The sequence below is a fragment of the Sminthopsis crassicaudata genome, chromosome 4 (genome assembly GCF_048593235.1).
Source record: "Sminthopsis crassicaudata isolate SCR6 chromosome 4, ASM4859323v1, whole genome shotgun sequence".
Taxonomy (NCBI): domain Eukaryota; kingdom Metazoa; phylum Chordata; class Mammalia; order Dasyuromorphia; family Dasyuridae; genus Sminthopsis; species Sminthopsis crassicaudata.
The window spans coordinates 455,905,498-455,930,552 of NC_133620.1; the positions used below are offsets into that span (position 1 = coordinate 455,905,498).

Genomic DNA, 25,055 nt, shown 5'->3' on the forward strand with positions numbered 1-25,055 from the left:
TATCTATACTATGTGAAGGCCACTCTTTATATGAGATGTTAAGTATGATGCAAAGGTGTACATACTGTGGTTCTACTTTCAAGGAGCTCATACTTTGTTGTAAGCATCCTCATTCTCTCCCTTTACTACCACACTTGCTGAGAGACTGTTCCACTCTTATAATTTGGCTGCCATCCTCATTGCTCTGGTAACATTCCTTTGTTTTATAATTGAAGGTTTGCAGAGCACTTTCTTCATAATAATTCTATTTCCCTATTTTACAGATGAGAAAACAGAGTATTTGTCCGTGATCACACAGCCAGGGAGTGTTGGAGCTAGAAAAATAACAAAAGATTGGTAATAGTCAATGTTGAGAATGTGAAAGCTTAGCTTTATAAAAACATTATTAGAGGGATGATTAATTGGTCAAAACCATTCTATAAAATAATTCAGATTTATATTAAGAAAGTTAACTAAAATGTATGTCCAATTACCCAGAAATTCCCCTGCTAGGCCTCTATCTATAGGAGGTCAAAGATAGAAAGAAATGTCTCATATACCTAAATTATTTAATACCAGCATTTTTTAAGTAGCAGAAAACTGGAAACAAAGTAAGTAGCTGTAAGTTGTGGACTGGCTAAACAAACTTGGTACATTAATGTAGTTGGAACATCATTGTGCCATGAAAATAGATAAATGGAAAGAATAGTAATGTGATTGTTACTCAAAAGAGAAGAATAGGAAGATTTATGTGAACTGATGCCATGTGAAATAACATTACCATGGAAAGGAGGGGAAATGATTCTTGTGGTTATTTTAAGGCTTCATTTTTTGCAGGTTGGTTTTTCTTAAAACTGTTGTTGAGATTTATTTGATTAAGCCCATGTTATTCTTTTTCTAGGCTCAAAGTATCTTTGAATCTTAAGGGCACAGTTTCTGGCTATTGATTTAGCTCCTCTCTTAAGTTTCTGACCACTATCTTGTAGGATGACCACCACCTGCTCTAGAAAGCTGTGTGCTCAACTCAGTCAAAGCATTTATCCTAAATAGACATTCATTCTTTACTCTAATTGACTTTCCTCTACTATATCTCCTTGATAATTGTTAGATGAGTTATGAATGTAATTAGGTTTTTGTTTCATACAGGGTGGGAAATGAGAGACATGTATGGAACTAGTCTGGTTGTACTTTAGACCTCTGTGAGCACAACACTATTTTAATGATCAATTTTGGTTTAAGAAACTAGAGGAGAACATGTTTTCTCTCTTTTTTCAGTTAGTCAACAAGCAAGTAAAAGGGAATTGGGTACAAAGCAGTAATATTTGCTATTACATTTGGTTGGTATGTTTGGTTTTGAAAATTTTTTTCTCCTATTCGTGTTGTCTAAGGATTTTACCCCCTCTAGAGAAAGGAGGGGGCATATTTGACAGCAAAGGTGATATAAAAACAAAAGATATTAATATGTATTTTATAGTAATAGAACTAATATTTGAACAGAGCTCCTAACTTAAAGTTTTAATACTACTTCCACCACACCATACCACACAATTCTACTTTGAAAACTTTACTGACAATTTTTTGGTTTCCTCCATTAGGATGTGAACTTTTGAGAGGCTGTTTCTTCCTTTCTTTGGCATCTCCAGAGACAAACACAATGCCTGGCACATGGTAGGGCATCTAATAAATTTTTGTTTGCTGGAGATTTCAAGCCCCCTTTCCCTGTTTTGTTTTATTTTTTTTTTGTTAAGTTATGCTTAATTTTAATCAATATATAGTTGAACATTTAAATAAACAAGGCTAGATATCAAAAGCCTTTTGACTGTATTGTCTCATAGGTACTTGATAGTTAACTTGAATAACTGAACTCCTCAGTCAGTTCTCAGTTATCTGCCTCAATTCAAAGAAAGCCTTGGTGTGAATAAAAGCAAATTATAGAAATTTGCTTATTAGGGTGATCTTCATGAGATCTTCATGACAACTATGCATGATTTTCTAGTGGTTAGGAAAAAGCATTCTAGCAACTGGTATTTCAAGGAACTGTAATCACATCCTAGACTGAAGAACAGTTAACATTTTGTGCATGACTGGGATATGACTATGTATTCTACTCTACTTACTCCTAAACTACCTTTCCTCATCCAAGAATGGCCTTCCAACCCTCCTTGTACTTGTTTCCTCCATTTTATAGCTGGCTAACTTGACTGTTTACAAAACCCTTTCTCTTCCCCTCCCTCCATAGTCTTGTTTTGTTTTGTTTTGTTTTGCTGAGGCAGTTGGGATTAAGTTACTTCCCAGGGTCACACAGCTAGGAAGTGTTAATTTTCTGACACAGATTTGAACTCATGCTTTCCTCACTTAAGGGTACTCTACTGCTCCCCCAGCCCCCGATAGTTTTTTTGATGTATAAAGAATGATTCTAAATTCCCCTCTCCAGGAGTCTTCCAGTAGCATTATTGATCACATTTAAGGCTCTATGGTGTCTTCAGGTTATCTTCATCATGAAATCTAAACTTCTTTTTGCTTTTTTTGTTTAGCAAGTTAGATTAATATTCACTTTTTGCTGTTTCTGGGTTTTTTTTTTAATAGTAGCATATCTAAACAAGTTATTTATGTTGACATGTATAAACAGGAGCAGACTTTTAAAGTCCAGATAACTATTTGTGACTTAAGGTCTTTTAAGACCAAATTATTATTTTGTTGTAGTAGTGTGTTTTTTGCTTTATTGACATTAACCAAAGTCAAGAAAGGTGTCATACCTAGTTTTGGCCATTGGGGAAAGTGAAGGTCTTTTTTCTTTTTAATTCCTAGAGTTCATTTAAAGCAGGTGGTACTTCTTAGAATGTGAGCTTCTTGAGATATATGGATATATGAGATAAAACGATTTTTTAAAAAAGATACTTTTAAAATTTATATCCCCAGAGCCCAGTGCCTGATATACCTAGTAAGTACTTAATAAATGCTGTTTGGGGTCACATGACAAGGTATTGTTTCTTTTTTTCTAATGTTTTTCATTATCACCCCACAGTCACTGGATGTTCGTTATTGATTTACCAATCTTAAGAAACTGGTCACTCTTAATTTACAGGAGGGAGGAATAAATAATAATAATGGCTTGTACTTATAAAGGTTTAATAGTCATTTTGCATGTTTTATCTCATTTGAAAATTGGTATTCCATCTTTGTATTTTAATTCTACAAGTGAAGTAATGTATCCTTGATCACATTTAGCTAAGGTCAGAGATGGGTTTCAAATCTACTGCTCTCTCCTCTACTATATATAAAACTATATATTATCTTAGTGGTGGTACTTAGTAGTGTTAGTAGTTTGGTACTTTCTGCTTAATGCTTTAGAATTGAACTTATTAACTGAATGGTCACATGAAATAAAAAGCCCATTCAGATTGCCACATCAAAAAGGTTTATTGATTAAAGCATTCAGATTTGCATTTTGTAATATTTAAGCATGTACTAAAAGCATTGACCTCTTTCTTCCACTAATATCACTGCTGATTTTGATACTCCCAAATTTATTGAAAGTAGTACTTAGCTTAATGTTTATTTTTAAAAAAAGAGACATTGTTAACTTAAGGTTGGTATTTTTGGAATAGCTTTTTGTAAGGGGCTGAAACTCTTGACTCAATGCACTGAGGTGGGACAATTGAGCACTTGAGACTAATTACTGATTGGACAATACTCTATAAGAATATGCTTGAAAAATGGCTTAATTGTTTGGTTGTATAGAGAATTGTGGGAGGGACTAGGAGATCCAGGGAGACTAGCCAGGATCACTTCTTGGAAAAAGATGAAGAGGTGAGTTCTCAGAGCTCCTACTCGTCCACTCTCTTCACTTCTACTGCTAAAGACTAAAAATAAAGACTTTTGCTTATCCTGACTCCAGCTGATTCTAAGGTATCCAGGGTGCTAAGATGGTCACCATAGCTTTTCCAATTGAACCCGATGGTTTATGGACATTGGAATAAATTGAGATATAGTGATATATATAGTGAAAAGGGTTATGTATTAAGTCCTGTGAATGTAAAGGAAAATTTCCACTAGAATATTCGTTGTTGAAAATTGCCCCCTTGGGGGCAGCTAAGTGGCGCAGTGGATAGAGCACCAGCCCTGAATTCTGGAGGACCCCAGTTCAAATCTGTTCTTGTCACTTAACACTTCCTAGCTGTGTGACCCTGGGCAAGTCACTTAACTCCAGCCTCAGGGAAAAAAAGAAAATTTCCCCCTTACACTAATACATTGTTGGTAGAACTTAAACTAATTCAACCATTCTGGAGAGCATATGGAACTATGCCCAAAGGGCTATCAAATTGTGCATATCTTTTGATCCACTGGGTCTGTATCCCAAAGAGATCCTTTAAAAAGTGGAAAGAACCTACATGTGCAAAAATATTTGTAGCAGCAAGGAACCTGGAAATTGAGGAGGATGCCTATCAGTTGGGGAATGGCTGAATAAGTTATAGTATATGGATGTAATATAATATTATTGTTCTGAGTGAATAGAAATGAGAACACTTTGAATCATCTCATTGTTGAAAAGAGCCATAAGAATTGATTGTCATATAGTCTTGTTGCCGTGTATAATGATCTCATGGTGTTCTGCTCAATTCACTTAGCAACAGTTCATGTAGGTCACTCCAAGCCTCTCAAATCATCCTGCTGGTTGTTTCTTATAGAACAATAATATTCCCTAACATTCATATACCATAACTTATTCATCCATTCTCCAACTGATGGGCATCCACTCAGTTTCCAGTTTCTTGCTACTACAAAGAGGGCTGCCACAAACATTTTTGCACATGTGGATTCCTTTCCCTCCGTTAAGATCTCTTATCAGTGTCCCAGTTTGGACATGGCTCTTTTCAACAATGAGGTAATTCAGGCCAATTCCAATAGACTTATGATGGAGAGAGCCATTTGTATCAAGAAAGAGAACTATGGGGATTGAATGTGGATCACAACATAATATTTTCATCTTTTTTATTTGCTTGCTTTTTTTTCCCCTTTCTCTCTCTCTTTTTTTTTTTTTTTTCTTTTTGATCTGATTTTTTTGGTGCAGCATGATAATTGTGGAAATTATTGTTTAGAGGAATTGTGAGGATAGGAGAAAAGGAAGGAGAAAAAATTTGGAACCCAAGGTTTTCAAGGAAAAATGTTGAAAACTATCTTTGCATATATTTTGAATATTAAAAGCTGGTTAAAAAAAAGAAACTTGCCTTCTTTGTCAAAAAGTATTATTTGATTTTTTTTATATGGAAATGAAATAAATATGTTCATTGTCAGATAAATTTTGAATCCATATTTGCATATTTAATATAAATTTTGTTTTAAAAAGAAAATTATGATTAAATTTTATAAAAATATTTGGGGGGAGTAGGCTGGCTAAACATTTGAACTATATACTTATTCTTCTTTATACTAATAAATGAGAGATTTCTCTAAATCCTTCAGAATATCGGTTACTGATTAGTTAAAGGTCAGGTTGTAGACATTTTACATGCCCAGTCATTTAATTTTATATTCATATATTTCCATGACCACTCCCTATGGCACCTCAATTCAATAAACTCCCTATTAATTACAGGATCAAATATAAATCCTCTGGTTTTCCAGGTCCTTTATCACTTGGTCCCTTCCTAACTCTTCTTCTCTTTACTTCCTCTAACAATGACCTTGATCTTTCTACCTTGATTAGTTGTTATCCCATATTTCTCCTTCCTTTTGTACATGAACTTTTTGAAAATGCTTCCTGTAATTGATTTCTCTATTTCTCTCCCTCCACTTTGTTTGGCTTCTGATTTCATCATTCAGTCAGAACTTTTCTCTCCTAAGTTACCAATTTCCTGGACTTTTCAGCCTTTGATGTTGATCATTCTGTTCTCCTTGATTCTAGGTATTATCTATGTGTTGATGTACTCATATATAGTTCCTGACTTCTAGCCTGCCCTCTTCAACTACCTAGCAGATAGCTGGAACTGGACATCCCAAAGAGATCTTAAAATCCAGCACATTCATTTCCCCCAGACTCCTCTCTAATTTCTCTGTTACTGTGGATTGTATCATTATTCTGAGAGTCGACCAAGGATGATACACTGCTTGTCATCCTAGATTCTCTTTAACCTGTATCCTATCTGTTGTCAAGTCCTCTTGATTTTATCTTTGGAAGATCTTTTAATATATATTTCCTTCTCTCCTCTTAAAGCTGCCACCACTCTGGATGCAGTCCCCAATTACCTTTTATCTGCACTATTGTAATAGCTTGCTGATTCATCTCCATGCCTCAAGTCTTTGCCCACTTTGGTTTGTCTTCCTAAGATGCAGGTCTGACCATGTCACCTTCCTATTTTAATACATTCCAGTGGCTCCTATCACCTCCAGGAGTAAATATAAATCGTTTGGTGTTTAAAATCCTTAATAAACTGACTCCTTGTTTTTCCCCCACCCCAACATATTCTATAATCCAGTAACTCTGACCTCACACAAGACACTATTTCATAGGCCGGTCTCCAGATTTGGGCTCCATCTCTTCCTGTGTACCTTTTGGCTTCCCTGGCAAATCTCCCACCTTCTACAAGAAGCCTGTCTCCATTCCTCTCTATACTAGTGCCTTTCTGCTGTTAATTATATCCGTTATCCTGTGTAAGTAGTGTTGTTTCTCCCATTAGATAAAGAGCAATGACTGTCTTTGGTTTTTCTTTTGTTCCCCAATGCTATGCATAGTGTCTCGAAACATAGTAGACATTCAGCAGAAACTTGTTGACAGGCTGATTTCCAGATCTGAAATGTTCTTTCCTCACTTTTGTTCTCTGGCTTCCTTTAAAACCTAGGTTAAATCTATTACCTCCTTTGGGAGCCTTTTTAAGGAGAGACGGCATACTTTTGCTTGTTTTTCTTTATATTTTATCACTTAGCACAGTGCCTGATACATAGGGTTCCTATTGTTTATACGTTGATAAACATTTAATAATCATACTTTCAAAAAATTTTTACTCAGAGAGTTGCTGATGAATAAAAATAACTGTTGACAGGGTAGCTAGGGGCACAATAGATAGAGCACTAGCCCTGAAGTCAGGAAGACCTGAGTTCAAATGTGGCCTCAGACACTTAACACTTCCTAGCTGTGTGACCCTGGGCAAGTCACTTAATTCCAATTGCCTTAGCAAACAAACAAACAAACAAACCAAAAAAAAAAAAACTGACTAAAGCTTTTAACTGCAAGTAAGAAAGAATTAGAGATATTTTATTATTTCAGACTAGTTGGGAAACATCTTTTTCTATTTAATATAAAATCCACCCCTCCCCCCCCAAAAAAAAAATCTGAGATTTTATACATATTTCGAATTACTACTGAAATTTAATTATTTTGATTACTCTCTTTTTGTCTAATTTTGCTTTAGAAGCCTGGGTAATCTTTTTTTCAACATTGATAGCTTTTAAAATTCAACTTCTGACTTTGTTAGTGCTAATTTAAACTTTTTTTTTTTTTTTTTTTTTTTTTTTTTCCTGAGGCTGGGGTTAAGCAACTTGCCCAGGGTCTCAAAGCTAGGAAGTGTTAAGTGTCTGAGACCAGATTTGAACTCCGGTCCTCCTGAATTCAAGGCTGGTGTTCTATCCACTGCGCCACCTAGCTGCCCCTCTAATTTAAACTCTTAAGCATTTAGTATAGTCATTATTCAATTTCTCTTAGCAAATTTGGTGTATAAGAATACACTGTATAATAACTGATATGTACCATAACAATTATAAAATTTTGTTTATGAAATATATTCATTTAGTGTGGTAGCATCCTAGAAATAGTAATAATATAACCCATTGATGTTAACTAGAAACTGATCCTTGCAGGCCTAATATTGCTTACATTGTATCATATTTTTATTTGTTTAATCTATGACCAAGGCAGCAAGTTTGCATAAAATACAGTATCAAGGGAATTAATCAGTCACAGGTACTTCTACTGTGTGTTTAGGCACTATGCTAGGAACTTGGTGGTGGTTCTTTATAACTAATCTTGTCTTCATTTTCCCTCAGCTCAGTTTATAAAAGCCTCTTTTTACAATAAAATAAATAATCCTAAGGAAAAAAAAATATGTTAAAAACAAATCTGAAAAAGTATGTTATTCTGTACCTCTTGGAATTGTAGCTAGTCTTTGCGTTGATCTTTGTTCTTATGCTGTATAATTTTTAAAAAATGTATATTGCTGTGTTTCCTCATTCAGATTATTTCGCTGACTCTTGATGATCCCATTTGGGATTTTCCGGGCAGATATACTGGAATGGTTTGCCATTTCCTTCTCTTAATTCATTTTACAGATGAGAGAAGGTTTAGTGACTTATTTGCCCAGTGTCCTACAGCTATTAAATGTCTTGAGGGCAGGTTTGAATTTAATAAGACTCATCCTCTTCATTCCAGTCTTAATAATCTATCCTGGCTGTTAACTGTGTTGCAAATTGGTAAATGCATTAATGGAAACCCAAACAATTGAGAAGGGAGGCACCAAATGAAAATGTTGTTACTACCTTTGTTAAATTTAACATATTAAAAAAAAAAACCTGTAACAAAGTTCAAGACTTAGTATGTAATCTTTTGTTTTCTCCAATATTTCAGATTTATTAAAAAATTGAAAATGGCAAAGTTGAAAAAAAAAAAGATTACTAATCATTCACCACTTTTATTAAATCCTGCTTTTTTTTTTTTAAGCTTCATGTTCCTTGATCTCTTCTGATTTTGATCTGACCCTTCTTGCTCAGAAGACACTTTTTCTTTTAAAGTTAGAGAAATTCTCATGATTTTCCTCAGACCCCCCCCCAGTCACTTTTATGAAGCTTCTTTCTCTTTCTACCCTTTACTTCAATTTAATGAAGATGTGTTCTCTTAGTTTGTTGTTCCTTTACCAACTTCATTCATTATCATTGAAATATACATATGTAATCCTGATCTCCACTTTTATCCCTTCTCTGATCAAGTTTCAGACCTGTATACCTGTGTGTACTAAGCACTGGCACTTTTATTTCCTCCTGTCAGTACCTCTTAAACTCATCCTGTTTAAAATTGGGCTTACTTTTTTGGGGGGGGGGCAGGGCTTACAAGTCAGGAGGACTTGAGTTCAAATTTGGCCTCAGACACTTAACACTTCCTCGATGGGTGACCCTGGTCAAGTCATTTAACCCCAATTGCTTCATCAAAAAAAGAAAAAGCATAGCCAAGCAAAACAGTTCAACATGTTGCCCATATGTGAAAATAGCCTATTCCCCTCTCAGGTAATTGGTGTCCTTGGAGAAAAAAGTAGCATAGTGGCAAAAATGGAACCTAGATTGAAAGAAAAATATAGATGAAGTAGGTTCATCTGGCATAGGCAACTTTGTCTCACAGGTTTGGTAGTAGAAAAAGGAATATGATTTGGTAGCATCTTTTTTTTTTTTTTTTTTTTTTTAATTTAAAAAAATTAACAGCTTTTTATTTTCAAAATACATGCAAAGATATTTTTCAAGATTCAACCTTGCAGAGCCTAGTGTTCCGAAATTTTCTCCCTCCTCATCTCCCCTTTCCCCTAGACAGCAAGTAATCTGATAGAGGTTAACATGTGCAATTCTTCTAAACATATTTCCACATTTATCATGATGCACAAGAAAAATCAGATCAAAAAGGGAAAAAATGAGAAAAAATAAACAAGCAAGCAAACAACAAAAAAAGTGAAAATACTATGTTATGATTCATATTCAGTTCCCATAGTCTTTTTTTCTGGGTGCAGATGGGTCTTTCCTTCACAAGTCTATTGGCATTGGCTTGAATCACCTCATTGTTAAAAAGAGTCAAGTTCATCACAGATGATCATCTTGTAATCTTGTTGCTATGGACAATATTCTCTTGGTTCCACTTACTTCACTTAGCATCAGTTCATGTAACTTTCTCTAGCCCTTTTTGAAATCTTCCTGTTGATTGTTTCTTATAAAACAGTAATATTCCATTACATTCATATACCATAACTTAGCCATTCCTCAATTGATGGGCATCCATTCAGTTTCCAGTTACTTGCCACTACAAGAAGGGCTGCTACAAAAAATTTTTAGCATCTTCTGATAGTAAAGAATTTGCAGGCTTTGAAATAAAGATCCCTAACCAATTACCATCTTCATACTTGCTAGCAGAAATTCTTCAAAGTTTAGGGATACTCTCTTCTTAACAACATCATCAAACATTACAAGTAAAGTAGTCAAAGGCTAACAAAGGAGGTTATTTCTGTTTGTTTTGTTAGCAGTGCAGAATGTTTTGGGTGTTAGTGACCATTAATGTATTTATAACTAATCTTGAAGATTATGGGAGGGAGAAGAAAATAGAAATAGAGAGCTTTTTCAGATGTGTATCTCATTTATACACAAAGGAAATCAGATGTGGATTCACTAACTCAGGTTTTTAATCTGTTATTGCTTAACTGTGCATGGTGTCCATAGTTGGGGGGAAAATGCTGGGTTTGGAATACAGTTTCTTGGGCCAATTCAGCTCTTTGTAACTTTTGGGACAAGTCACCCAGTGTCCTTATCAGTAAAATATGAGGGAATTGGACTTGATGCCTTCCAATAATCCTTGTGGCTCTAAATAGGTCATCATGGGATGTTGAAGTAGCTGGTTTACTTTAGACTTCTCCCGTGTAACAGGCACTTAATGAGTTAAATAACTTAACTCTGATTTTTTTTTTTTTTTTTTTTTTTATAGCTTTTCCCCTTGTTTAAGACCTTTGATCAATTTCCTTCTTGTTTTCTGGGGCAGACTGCTTCCTCAATCATTTTCAATTCAAGGCCCGGTCTGTGATTTCACTACTCTATATTCTCCTCAAGGTTTCAACCTCTAACTCTTCCCTTTCAAAGTCAGTCACTCTTCTTTAAAAAAAAAGAAAAAAATCTACACTTTTTACTTCCATCAGTAGGCATTAAGAGGTGCTGTGTTCTACGTACTTTAGGAATTTATATTCTGTCAGTGAAGCAAACATGATAATGTGATAGCTAGCATTTACATGGTTCTTTAAAATTACAAAGTGATTTACAAACATCTCTTTTGATCTAGACAACAAACCTGAGAGGGAGATGAGTGCTATTTCTTAGTTGTATTTAATAGATGAGGCTCCTGCTCCTGGAGGTCAAGATACACAAAACTAGTAAATGTCAGCGTCAAATTTGAACTCATCTCTTGAAGTCCAAAGTCTGTTCTCTGAGCCACTTTCGTATGTATATAATAATTTATAGATGGAAGACCCCAGCATCTGGAAGTAGACTGAGGATCAAGAAAGCCTTCATGTGGAAGGTTATGCTTAAACTGAGTTTTGAATGAAACTAGAGATTTTAAAAAGTGGAGATGAAATGGGGAGGCTGCATTCCAGAAAAGTGCAATAACCTTTGTCAAATGCCGCCACTTATCCTCTGACTTCGAAGTTTGACTTTCTTTTTTTTCAGTCAACTAAATTGACTGAATTTCTGTACAGATGACTGTTTAAAAATTTTGTTTCTGTGTCACCTATATTTCCCAGTAGCCTCCCTACTGTTATTCTCATATCTTATAACAGAAGAAAACAGGACAAAAAATAGTTGAGCAAAACTAAGATGTTAAAAAGTTGAACATTGTCTTTAGTGTTCTACACCTCCAAAGATGGGGGAGTCACAGGACAAGCGAGATTATCATAACTTTGCAGCACTTAGTTTGCATTGTTTCATCATCTCTTTTTTTAAATTTTTTTTTTTTTATCATTGAGCATATTGTTTTCCCACTCATGTTTACCTTACAGAAGCTCATATATGTCTTCAATGTTTCTCTGACTTCATTAGATTTGTTGTTTCTTGCACTATGGTAATAATCCATCAGCCCTCTTAACATTTTTCACTGCAAAGTTGGTGAAAGTCTGACCCTACTGCTCACATTTCTGTGCCTTTGGGCTACTCATATTTCTCTCTGGTCCTAGTTATCATGGGTCAGGAGAATGCTGGCATAAAAGACATACACAAAGTTCCTTTCAGCTTTAAATCTTGACTTATGATCCTAGAACCTTTTCACTTTTTTCTTTTTGTTACCCAATAAGGCTCATGGACATGAATCATAACCTCTATTCAGATTTTTCCAGATCTAAGGATCTCTCTCCAACTCTTAGTTTCACATTACCAGTTGCCTAGTGGATATCTAAATCTGGATGTCCCCTAGTGTCTTGAACTCATGTCTAAAATACAACTCTTCTCTTTCCTGCTTCTCAGGATTTGTCTCCAGTGTAGATATAATTATTTCTCCCAGCTCCTGGCCTGGTAATAGCAGCATGGGGGTGCTGTTGGGAAAATAACCCCTCTTGCCCAACTCCTGCTTGTGATTCTCCTTCCAATAGGTGGGTTTCATTCTGCATTCCAAATTCTTCCCCCCCCCAAAACCACCCTTCCCCTCTTACCTATTTCTAAAAGGATACCAGCATCCTTTTAGTTGTACAGGTTTGAAACTTTAAATTTTTCTTAATTTTTCTTTATCCCACATATCCAATAGGTTTTCTAACTCTTGTCAGGTCTACTTCCACACTATTTCACCCATCTGTATCTTCTTCAGCCATATTATCTATTCTCATCTCATCTCTATTCTCTGTTCTTATCACCATCATCCTAGTTTAAGCTTTGTCACATTTAGCCTGGCTTCTTGGAGTAGCCATCTTGGTCTCCCTGTTCCTGCATCCCCACTTTAATCTGTGGGGATTTCCAAGTCTGGTTATGACACTCTTCTAATGCATTCTGATGTCTCTAATGGCTAAAAAAATATTGTTTCATTTTTATCTCTCATCTTTTTAAAATTTCTCCCTTTGTATATTTTATAACATACAATTAATGGTACAATTGTATTTGTAATAAATATATTGATAATTTTGCATATTACTGAAGGGTTTTTTCTGAATGAAGTTAATGTATGATCAGAAGTTTGGAGATGACTTTTCTCAATCAAAATCAATTGTAAAGTTGTAAGGACCTTGGGGGGAGAGGGGAGCTATCTGATACAATCCTCTCATTTTATATTTGAGGAAACTGAAAGCCCAGAAAATTTGTCAAGTTGTATATGGATACATAGATAAGTAATGTGACAGAGATGAATTCAAACCCAGGTCCACTGATTTCACTGATTTCAGTGTTCTTTCCACTGTACCAAAAAGCCTTTCTCCTCTCTTAACTTTTTCTATCTCACTACTAATTTGGTCTATTGTGTCACTCTTTTGCTTAAAAAGTCCAATGAGACTGCTCCCTATTCCTTCTAGATTCGAAAATGAACTTCTTTTGGCATTTAAAATCTTGTGCAGCCTGATTCCAAACTTGAGTTTCCAGCCTTATCACTCTTTCATATACATTACATTGAAGTCAAAATGGCATTCATACTATTCCTCACATACCTCTCCTCAGCTCTGCCTTTTTTAAAATTAATTTTATAATTATAACTTTTTTTTGACAGTACATATGCATAGGTAATTTTTTTTTTTTTAACACAACATTATCCCTTGTACTCCCTTCTGTTCTGAGTTTTTCCCCTCCTTCCCTCCATCCCCTCCCCTAGATGGCAGGCATTCCCATACATATTAAATATTTTATAGTATATCCTAGGTACAATATATATGTGCACTCATTTCCCAGTGTTCCTTTTCTGGATGTAGCTGATTCTGTCCATCATTGATCAATTGGAATTGGATTAGCTCTTCTCTATGTTGAAGATATCCACTTCCATCAGAATACATCCTCATACAGTATCATTGTTGAAGTGTATAATGATCTCCTAGTTCTTCAGCTCTGCCTTTTAAAGAGAATTCCTAATTTCCTTTAAAATTCAATTTGGAATCACCTTCTGTGAAAATTACTTTTCTTAGATTCTCTCTGCTGCCAGTACCTCCCTGCCTTTCTCCCATCACCCCACCTTAACTTTATGCAAAAAAGAAAAATAGCCTTGTTTGTGTATATACTTATAATATGTGATTATTTCTCTTTTCTCTGTAGAATATAAACTCCTTGAGGACAGGAGCTATTTTGGGTCTTTGGTCTTTGTTTTTATATAATGTGATTATCAGCACATTATCAACATTGACTATAGTACTATTGGCTAAGATATTTTTGTCTTTAGAAAAATATTTACTAAATAAGACTTTGCCTACGCAATTTAATTAAAAAATCATTTTATGGTGAAATAATTCTTTGATGAAGAATAGTAATCAAAGACACAATAAAATATTCATTTGTAACATGCCCTCTTGGCAATTACTATTGCCAGTCTGTCCTAGGCCCAACAGAGTACCTTTGACCACTGACCTTTGCACTGTCAACTTTACCCGGCTCGCCTCCTCTGAGGCCTTCAAAGGTCTGTGACCACGATTTCTTGAATCTATAGTTTAATAACCGGTAGTGCACTCAAGAACAGCCCCGTGTAAACTTAAAAGCCTTTATTATACCTACTCACACACATACTTAATGCCCTAACTTGTTAACTCCTTAGTGAACACCTGGTCTAAAGATCCAAGTGTTCACTACCAAACTCCTTACCTCTCTGGGCTATCCATCAGCTTGGCTCGGCTATCCATCAGCTTGGCTCAGCTACCCCAGGCTAGGGAGGCAGGTTAAAGAGAGCGACTGGCTGCAAGCAGTGGGCTTATAAAGGGCCTGTGAGATCACACAGACAGCCAACCAGCGAGAGAGCCGTCACCCATTACGAAGCTATCTCAGTATGGCCAGGATCCCACCCACAGGGCAGTCCTATATCCACAGAGGTTACTTTTGGGCCACTCAAATCTGTTACGCTGTGGCCGCCCATTTAAAGGACCCTTACAAAACTTTCTGTTAAGAGCTAGGTAAAAATTTTAAAACCTTTGATTTTTTTCCCCCTTGAAGCATTAGGGGTTAAATGACTTGCCCAAGGTCACACAGCTAGGAAGAGTTAAGTATCTGGGGTCTGATTTGAACTCAGGTCCTCCTGATGTCAGGGCTGGTGTGCTATATCCATTGCACCAATTAGCTGCCCCAAAACCTTTGATTCTTAAAGGACTTTGAGTTTCTCTTCCAGAAGGAAACTTGTAATGTTCTGTTGTCTCTACGTTATAATCCTTCTCTGGGAGGAGGTTTCTTTTCTGTAAAATCTTTTCCTCTGTAATCAGGTTTCTTGGGAGGCTTCTGGAGCCTCCAGCCAGAGCAAAGGTAAAATCTCGAATCATCCTCTTCCTGAATCCTGGCTCTGAATCTCCTCGAGCTTCCCTAAAGTTCTCCCCGGAAGTCTTGTTCTTCTCCCAGTCTAGACTGCCATCCCAACTCAATGTCCCAGTCTAGACTGACTTCTGACTCAAAGTTGCCTTCTTTTATCCTCGAAGAGAATGCGCTTGTGAGAACTCAGGGGCTTGTGGGAAATACTTCAACCAATGAACTTGCTCCCTATAAAGGTGTAAACTCCTTTAAATATGTAAACTCCTTTTCAGAAGTCTAAAAGTGTAAACTCCTTTTAAAGGTTTGAACTAAAGGTGTGAATTCTGAGCTAGAGAATTGTTTAGACAACCTGAGTTATCATCTTGTAATCCTAACAAAAACTCATTGTTCACTCCTCTATTTAGTCCAGGCTTTTTATTGTATTAGATAACTTACAGGTTTGGCAAAAGCAAAAACTTTTTTTTAATGGACTGATTATTGTGACTAGATTGTAATATTAAAGGTCTATCTGATGTGTTATTAAGCTTGAACACTACCATAAATTAACCTTCCCTTTTGGATGGGGTGCCTGTAAGAATGTAGGGAGTTCAGTTTATAGCCTCTGGAATACTTTGCCTAATTCTAATGCAGAACATAAGTGCTTACCTTGCTTAATGCAGTAGTTTACTATTTACATCTTGAATATTCATTTAAGACTGGTGATATACTGGAGAATGCTTGCCTGCTTCGATATTGAGCCTTGTGTCTTGATTTCTTTCTGATTCACCGTATTTCAGTTTGAAATACCCTCTAATCTTTTATTCCTCCTCATCCATCTTTGTTGTCATTTGAAGGACTGATTATTAGATAGTGAGATTATGTGACAATATGTAAGGTAATTTGGCCAATCCTACAATTCGTCTTTATGTCCATGAGCCAAAAAAGTATCATCTTTTCTATTTAAAACTTTAGGTTCTTATGTTAATTTTTATAGCTCACATAATCTATTCAAAACCATGAGATGGTTGATTATTTTCCACTCCCTCAATTTAAGTGATGATTTTTAATAAAAGCACAGATACAACTCTTTATCCTTCATTGCAGATTTTTAATTTCTCCAATTGATTTTCATTTAAATTCTGTACAAAATAAGTTGAAACATCAAAATATTTTAAGACTAAATAATATATTAGTCCCAAAGTTAATAAGAATTTTTGCTAAGTATAGGTTAGTGAATTTGAAATTTTCTGTTTTTTTCTGTTGATACAGTAATAAGACTTTAATTTGCAATGTAACTGAAGCTAATTTTATATCACAGTTTGAAATTTTGCTTTAAATACCTTAATGGAAAAAAGATAGAGCAAATATGGTTATTATTGATTGCCTATAGTTACTATCTTATTTCTCCATTGCGCTTAAAAATATTTTAATGGGATTTTGGCAGTATTTTAGAGTTAAGACATTATTATTGGGCAAATTAGAAAAGCTATCCATTTAAAATGAATCTTAGTTAAAGAACTTATTAGTATAGTAATCTTTGACAAACTATTTAAACTTTTACTTTGATACATGTTAACGGTAACTAAAATTTCTAGATGCATCCAGTAGTTTTGAAGTTTTTTTAGTTAAATGCAAAACTATTTTTAGTTACAGTGCATTGTTACATATTATGTTTTCTGCATATATTCTTATATAGTGCCATTCTTTGTGTATTTTCTGAACCATTGTTTTAAAGAATTTTGACCGTTATTATTTATTATATAGCCACTGAATAGGATTCATTAATGGGACTCATTTTTAAATGGACCACACCCTGCTCTTTGGGTTTTTTTCCTTGTATTATGCTGTTTGTTTCCTAAGTGTCCATATTCTACACACTGTAGTGAGTACCTAATCAAGTATGCCCAGTTTTTAATCACACTTTTAGTAGTTTATTTTTCAGAATCCAATGGAAAACTAGAATGGATAATGGAATATGAATTCTAGTCACCAAAAAGCATCCTTGAATCTGTTTGTTTCTAGTTCTTAGGCAACAGTTTCATAGCAACACTGATCTGACTTGGAAGAACATTCTGGCTATTGATATGCAAATGAATAGCTCATCTAATCTTTGAGATGTGTTTATATAATCTACATAAATAGCCATTAAAGGGAATACAAATTGTATATCCTGAAAACACTACCAAAATATATTTCAGAAAAGAAAAATCTTTATGATTTTAAACTTCTGAATTTTTTCCTCCTGGTATATAAAATGTAACTTAATTCAATAAATGTCTAAAAGTCATCTCTTAGTCATCTCTTGGTGTAGATGGTAAATGTAAATAATTTTTTTAGCCTAGCTTCATTGGGCCAGTTGATATGTATCTACTATACACAGGCTACCTTTTAATTTAATATAATATTAGTTAAATAAATTTCTTTGTTTTGTAGCCATACCTTCCTAAATTCTAAGGGTACAATACCATAGTTAGTATAGTCTTTAGATATGTGCTACTGTTCTCTGAACAAATAATCAAAAGGTGATAATTTTTAGGGGAGATAACTTGATCTTTTTTGCATATTACTATCTAACTAGATTGGGGTAATAATGACATTTCAAAAACAGTTGACTAATAATAAGTATACATAAAATATTGGATAGTGACAGCAATCAGCACTATCTGCAGGAGAGGCTAGGAAATTACCTTTTGTAAAGAGATTCAGGAAGGTAAAAAGTGTATTTGTAATTCCGTGTTTGTTTAGAGAAATGAGAGTGTTGTGTGTGAAGAATAAAAAGCCCATTCATCTGGGGGCATTAATTGAATGTGTGGGGTGAAGTGGGATTGAGAATTTATGAAATGATGGTGGAGTTTTGTTTCAGATATATTACATTAGATTACGTCAAAGTAACTAGTCTGTTCAATAGTAAAGTTTTTTGGGGGGAGGGAACAAAATAAATGTATCAAACTTTAATTCTATCTTTTCTGCTAAGTCTTTTATTTTGATATTAAATCATTTATTTCTTCACTCCTCAAGCCCATGGTGGTATTCTTTCTAATAGCTGAACTTTTTGCCTCATCCTTACAAGAGAAAGTTGAAGCTATTGATTAGGAATCTTCTCCTTTCACAACCATTCCTCTTTTAATTCCGATTTATATCACTCAACACTGCCTTCCCCAAAATTGTCATTTATTTTTAAAGTAAAATTTTATCTTTAAAATTTTCCTTCTCCCTATCCCTTATAATAATCATAATCTTGCCTGGAGCACTAGAGAATGTCATTTGCTCCAGGATTATAGTTAGTATGTATCAGTAATAAAACTTAAACCTAGGTCTTCCTCACAGCAAGATTTGCTTGCTCTCTACCTCCTCTACATTGCCCTGATAATATTCTGTATGTGCATGTTGGCTCATATATAATAATGAGTTCTTTGAGGACGGTGGGACTGTTTGACTTTCGTCTTTGTATCCTCATTATTTAACATAGTGCCTTGTGCAAAACAGATGTTTAATAAAAATATTGCTGCTTGATTGATTTCACAGGATTCTGTTTTTAAGTGACTTGTTCAGGGTCACATAAGAGGGTCTGAGGCTAGATTTGAACTCAGGTCTGTATCACAGTCCAGTGCTTTGTCCACTATTCCACCCAGCTGCTTCCTAACATTGAGAATTGTCAAAAAGTGCCAGGGATTGAGTTATGACTTAATGGTAGTTTCCCCTTCACTGGGGATTTTCAAATAAAGTTTTGAAAATGTTGCAGAAGTCTTGTTCTGGTACTTTTGCATGATTCCAAATTCATGTCTCTAAAGGAGTTGACATATTTGATAGGAAATATTTCCAATTTTTTTGCATGTGCATCATAAAATGGTAGCAATCATATTAATTTGTTGCTGGAAGTAGGTAATGTCTTTCATTAATACAGACTCCTTGAGGGCTAGGATTTTTTTGGTTTTTCTTAGTATTTTCAGCTCTTAGCATACCTAGCACATGGAAAGTACTTAATAAATGCATATCAAGTTTTGCAGTTGTAACTTAAAAACTAATCGTTCAAGTCATCCTTAATTTTTTAATAGATTAAACTTAAATTTCTCAACTGCATGGAAAATAAATTTGTTAGATTATATATGAAAAATAATCTTGCTAAATTTTTTTTATTTTGAATTCCCAGTTTTCCCTCCCCTTGAGAAGGCAAATAATTTAATATAGATTAGATCTGTGCAGTCATGCAAAACATTTTATATTACTCATGTTATGGAGAAAACAGACAGCCCCCCTCCCCCAAGTAAAAACTCAGGAAAATAGAATTTTAAAAATATATAGTATGTATGTATATTTTTCAGACTCCATCAGTTCTTTCTCTAGAGGTCAATAGTATTTTTCATCTTAAGTCCTTTAGACTTACTTTGGGAAATCATATTACTGAAAAAGAGGGGCAATTAGGTGGATAGAGTGCCAGGCCTGGAGTCAGAAAGACTAATATTCCAGAGTTCAAATTTGACTTCAACTACTTCCTAGCTGTATGACCTTGGGCAAGTCATTTTAAACCTGTTTGTTTCTGTTCCTTATTTCTAAAATGAGCTGGAGAAGGAAATGGCAAGATATTCCAGTATCTCTGCAAAGAATGCCCCAAATGGAGTCATAAAGAGTTAAAGAGGACTGAACAACTATATGACTGAGGATAACTAAGTCATTAACAATTAGTTGATTGTTGTACAGTTGATGTTGTTACAATATTGATGTTGCTATGCCTGATATTCTCTACTTCATGTCAATTTATCTAACTTCTTAGATTTTCCTGAAACCATCTTGATCTTCATTTATTATATTGTTCTTCATATGTTACTGCTTGTTCAGTCATTCCCCAGTTTAATGGACATTTTTAAATTTCCAATTCTTTTCCACCATAAAAAAAGAGCTGTTCTAATTTTTTTTTTTAATTTTTTTTTTTTAAACCACATATAGGACCTTTTCCTTTTCCTTTGATCCCTTTGGAATACATACCTAGTAGTAGTATTTCTTGAGACAAAGGGTATTATTATGTAGTTATATTGCCCTTTGAGCATCATTCGAAATTGCTCTCCAGAATGATTGGATCATTTCGCAACTCCACCAAAAATGCATTGGTTTCCCAGTTTTTCCACAGCTCCTCTGACATTTATCTTTATCTTTTTCTGGATCTTAGCCAATCTGAGAGGTGTGAGGGTGATAGCTCAGAGTTGTTTTAATTTGCATTTCTCTAATCAGTAGTGATTTAGAGCATTTTTTTCATATGACTATAGATGGCTTTAATTTTGCCATCTGAAAATTGTCTGTTCATATTCTTTGACCATATATCAGTTGAAGAATGACTTGTGTTCTTATAAATTTTACACAATTCTTTACATGTATTTTAGAGAGGAGACCTTTTATCAGAATAGTAAAGATTTTTCCCCCAGCTTTGTACTTCCCTTTTAATCTTGTTTCTGTTGGTTTTGTTTGTCCAAAACCTTTTTAATTTTATGTAATCAAAATTGTCCATTTTGTCTTTCATAATATTCTCTAATTCTTCTTTGATCATAAATTCCTCCTTTCTCCAATATCTTATAGGTAGATTATCTCTTGTTCTCCTAATTTGCTTATGGTATCATCCTTTTTGCCTAAATCATGGATCTTTTTACCTTATTTTGATACGGGGTATGAGCTGTAGGTCTGTGCCAAATTTCTGACATTATTTTCCAGTTTTCCCAACAATTTTTGTCAAATAGTGAGTTCTTATTCCAGAAGCTGGAGTTTGGGGGGTATCAAATACTAGATAACTGTGGCCTTGATTATTGTGTTGTGTGTATCTAATCTATTCTACTGATCTCTATCACTCTCTTTCTTAGCCACTACCAAATGATTTTTGAAGACTGCTGCTTTATAATATAGTTTTAGATTTGGTACTGCTAAACCATCATCCATTATGTATTTTTTTTTTCATTAATTTCCTTGATATTCTTGACCTTTTGTTCTTTCAGATGAATTTTGTCATTTTTTCTAGATCTATAAAATAATTTTTTGGCAGCTGGATTTGCATGGCACTGAATAAGTTGACAAATTTAGGCAAAATTGTTATTTTTAATTATATTAGCTTGGCCTACTCATGGACAGTTTATATTTTCCCAATTGTTTAGATCTGACTTTATTTGTGTGAGAAGAATTTTGTAATTGTGCTCATATAGTTCTTCTATCTCTTGCTGATGGACTTTGTCAGTAATATTTAGAAATGTTGATGATTTGTGTGGGTTTATTTTATATCCTGAAACTTTGCTAAAGCTATTTCCAGTAGATTTTTGGATGATTTTCTAGAATTCCCTTAAGTATATCATTTGCAAAGAGTGATAGCTTTATTTCCTCATTACCTATTCTAATTTCATTTACTTATTGCTAAAGCCAACATTTCTAGTATAATATTGAAAATCGTGGTGATAATGGGCATCCTTGTTTCATTCCATTTTATATCTTATAATTTATTTTATCTCTTGATAATAAATTCTTCCTTTATCCATGGAATCTGATAGGTAAACTATGCTTCCACATGCATGTGATGTGATATGTCTAAATCATGTAATCATTTGGACCTTATCTTGGTGTACTCTATAACAGTAATCCTCAAACTTTTTAAATAGGGGGCCAATTCACTGTCCCTCAAACTTTGTTCCCCTGATTCCATTACTATTATTTCTTAGCCAGTACTAGATTATTTTGATGTATTATTTTGAGCCATGATACTGCTTGGCACCTTTCTATTTCTTTTTATTGATTTCATTTGGTATTCTTGAAATTTTGTTTTTCCAGATGAATTGTTACTATTTTTGTTATGTTAAGCCAGGCTAACCATGAACAGTTGGTATTTCTTCAGTTGTTCAGATCTGACTTTTATGTGAAATGTTTTGTAATTGTGTTCTTATAGTGCCTGGTTTATCTTGGAAGGTAGATTTCCAAATCTGCTATTATTTTAAGTAGAATTTCTCTTTCTTTTCTATCTCTGGATCTTTTTGGTAATATATATAAATATTAATGGTTTATTTCAGTTTATTTGTATCCTGTAGTTTTGCTAAACAAGTTTTTACTTGATTCTCTTAACTATATCATTGTATCATCTGCAAAGAGTAATAGCTTTGTTTCCTCACCTACTATTCTAATTCTTTCAATTTCTTTTTCTTGTATTACTGATAAAGTCAACATTTCTAGTACAATATTGAATAATAGTGATGATAATGGGCATCTTATTGGGAAATTTAGTTTATCCCCATTATAGTTCTTATCTATTCTGAATATATATATTTAATAGAATTTTAGAGTTATACATGACTTAGTGATCATCCAGTATTATCTCATTTGACAATTGAGAAAACTGAAAATTTGACTTTGAGAATGATGTTGGTGGATTGCTAATTTTTAGTCATTTTTCAGTCATGTCTGACTCTTCATGATTCCATTTGGAATTTTCTTGGCAAAGATATTAAAGTGGTTTGTCATTTCCTTATAGAGCTCATTTTACAGATCAGTAGCTGAGGCAAAGAGAGTGAAGTGACTTGCCCAAGATCAGATAGCTAGTAAGTATCTGAGTCCAGGTTTAAACTCATAAAGATAAATTCCTAACTCTAGGCCTGACACTCTCTATCCACTGTGCCACCTCGCTGCTCCTGCTGTTATCTAGAAATAGGGAGATCATAGCTACACTCGTTTAGCAAATACATCATCTCTTTTCTCTGTTCATGGTCCTTTCTCATCTTCTTCCTTGTCTCTGGTAGAATAAAGGAGGATAAATACTCTTGTAGTCTGGAGGCATCACATATTACATATTGAAATTTCTTAAAATTGGAATCAGTTTGTTAGGCAGACAACATGGAAAATGGTGTAGTGGAATACTGCTTTGACCTAAAATATGTTTTTCCCCTCCTCTTTTAGGTGGAATGAGCCTTCCTTGTTGAATGTCTCCTCGTTACCTATTGGATCTCTCCTGTGAAGAACTATTTCCCCAATAGTGGACGCCACTCTGTGGCATATTTGATTTCTGATTCAGGGATTGTAAAGCTTTCTGATTTCCTGAAGAAGGGAGGCAGTTGCTGCTGTATCAGAAAACTTGATATCACAGCCACAATGGTGCTGTCACAGAGACAACGAGATGAATTGTAAGTTTAAAAATCTTAACCATCTTTTAAGAGGCAAAATAAAATAGTATGTATATTTAGCCATTCAAAACATCATTGATTTCAAATGTTGTACCTAATATGAATAAGTGTAGTGAATAATAATAATATAGTTTGTATTCTCCGTAAAAATGTAGGTTTTAAAAATACTATGAATTGTTGATTTTTGTGGCTTTATGTATGTTTACCATTAAAATATTAATAAATTAGGAAGGTTTTTATCTTAAGCACAAAATAGCATACTTAAGCATCTTGAGTTTATAATCCCAAAATAACACTTTTCATTGTATTATTTAATTTGAAACAATTTCCTTACCAAATGCCTTAGTGTATCTGGTTATTGGTGTGATATGATTTTATCCATTAGGTGATTGTGGCATTTGAAGACAGGTATTATAACATGAGAATAGTATGAAGTGACTTCATTGCTTTTGACAATTCTCATTCATAAAAACTGTTTTGGGTAAATAACTCAATTAGAACCAGTATACAAAAGGTTTCTTTTTCCCACTTCTCCCATTTCTTTTAATCTTGCCTATAGTATTTACTCCTCAATTGCTCAGAAATAATTATTTAGATATTCTCAGAGGTGAAAGGGTAAAAGTTTGTCAAATATTAAAGGTGAGGATAGAGATTTGGGGATCTTTAAGTTAATATTAGACATAGATTCACTTTAAAAAATGGAATTGGGGCAGCTGATTGGTACAGTGGATAGAGCAGCAGCCCTGAAGTTAGGAGGACCTGAGTTCAAATTTGACCTCAGACACTTAACATTTCCTACCTGTGTGACTCTGGTTAAGTCACTTAACTTCAATTGCCTCAGCAAATAAGTGAATGAATGAATGAATGAATGATGGAATTGAGCCACAAGATTTTAGAGTGTAAAGGGACTTCAGCAGTGATCTAATCCAATCTGTATATGACCAAGAATTCCTTTTATAAGATGGCCTCTCTTCCAGACCTCAAGAAGAACAATTGTAATCATTAAGATGCTTTTACCAACGTGGATCTGACGTCATTCTCTTTCTGTTTGTGTCTCTTTCCCTCTCTATGTCTCTCTTTCTAATGAATACATTTCTTACAAAATTGAAGATTTTGCCAACTTCAGCCTTTCTTTAGTTCCTGAAATTTTTAACAATGTGCACCATAGTTATGCCTTTTGAAAGTTTGTTAGATTTAGAAATAGAAGATAAACTTGACAGATAAACTGATTATTTGGCAGTACTACTTTATATCAGTATGAAAATTAATGATCAAATATCTAATGGTATTTGATTATTTCAGTTTAAAGTTTTTGTACAAATTAAAGGAGGAGAGCACCATTCATGAATTTACTTCCTAAATGCTTTTACTGTCTTGGGAAGAACATATTCTTTAGTGAATGGCTTTTTAAAGAAAACTAATCATAGATGCTTTTGGCTTTATAGATAGATAGATAGATAGATAGATAGATAGATAGATAGATAGATAGATAGATAGATATAGAGATTTTTTTTTTTAATAATTTCTTTGGCATATAAAGGGTATCATTTCTTTGCTTGTTTAAATCACATCTTCTGGGCTTACATTTACTACAAGCATCAAGGGATTTGCATATTGGAAGACAATCTAAGATTTGTAAGTGATATCTTCTAAAGTTTATACCATTAAACATAGAATTTGGAGGTAACTGACTTTTGTATAGGGAACTTGATGCAATATTGAACCATGATTATTCAGGTTCTGAAGGAGCATGCTAATTTTAAT

At 34.2% G+C, this 25,055-nt stretch overlaps 1 protein-coding gene across 5 annotated transcripts in view; it reads left to right on the top strand.

Annotated features, from left to right (window-relative positions):
• PAFAH1B1 (platelet activating factor acetylhydrolase 1b regulatory subunit 1) overlaps positions 1–25,055 on the top strand; it is a 65,385-nt gene that overhangs the window by 16,840 nt on the left and 23,490 nt on the right. For all 5 annotated transcript variants that reach the window (XR_012481473.1, XM_074263898.1, XM_074263897.1 and 2 more), the window contains exon 2: positions 23,068–23,291. Coding sequence is in view for 4 of the 5 variants with exons in the window: in XM_074263898.1 (XP_074119999.1) it covers positions 23,260–23,291 (32 nt within the window). In the remaining variant the exon portion in view is untranslated. The remainder of the gene's footprint in view (positions 1–23,067; positions 23,292–25,055) is intronic.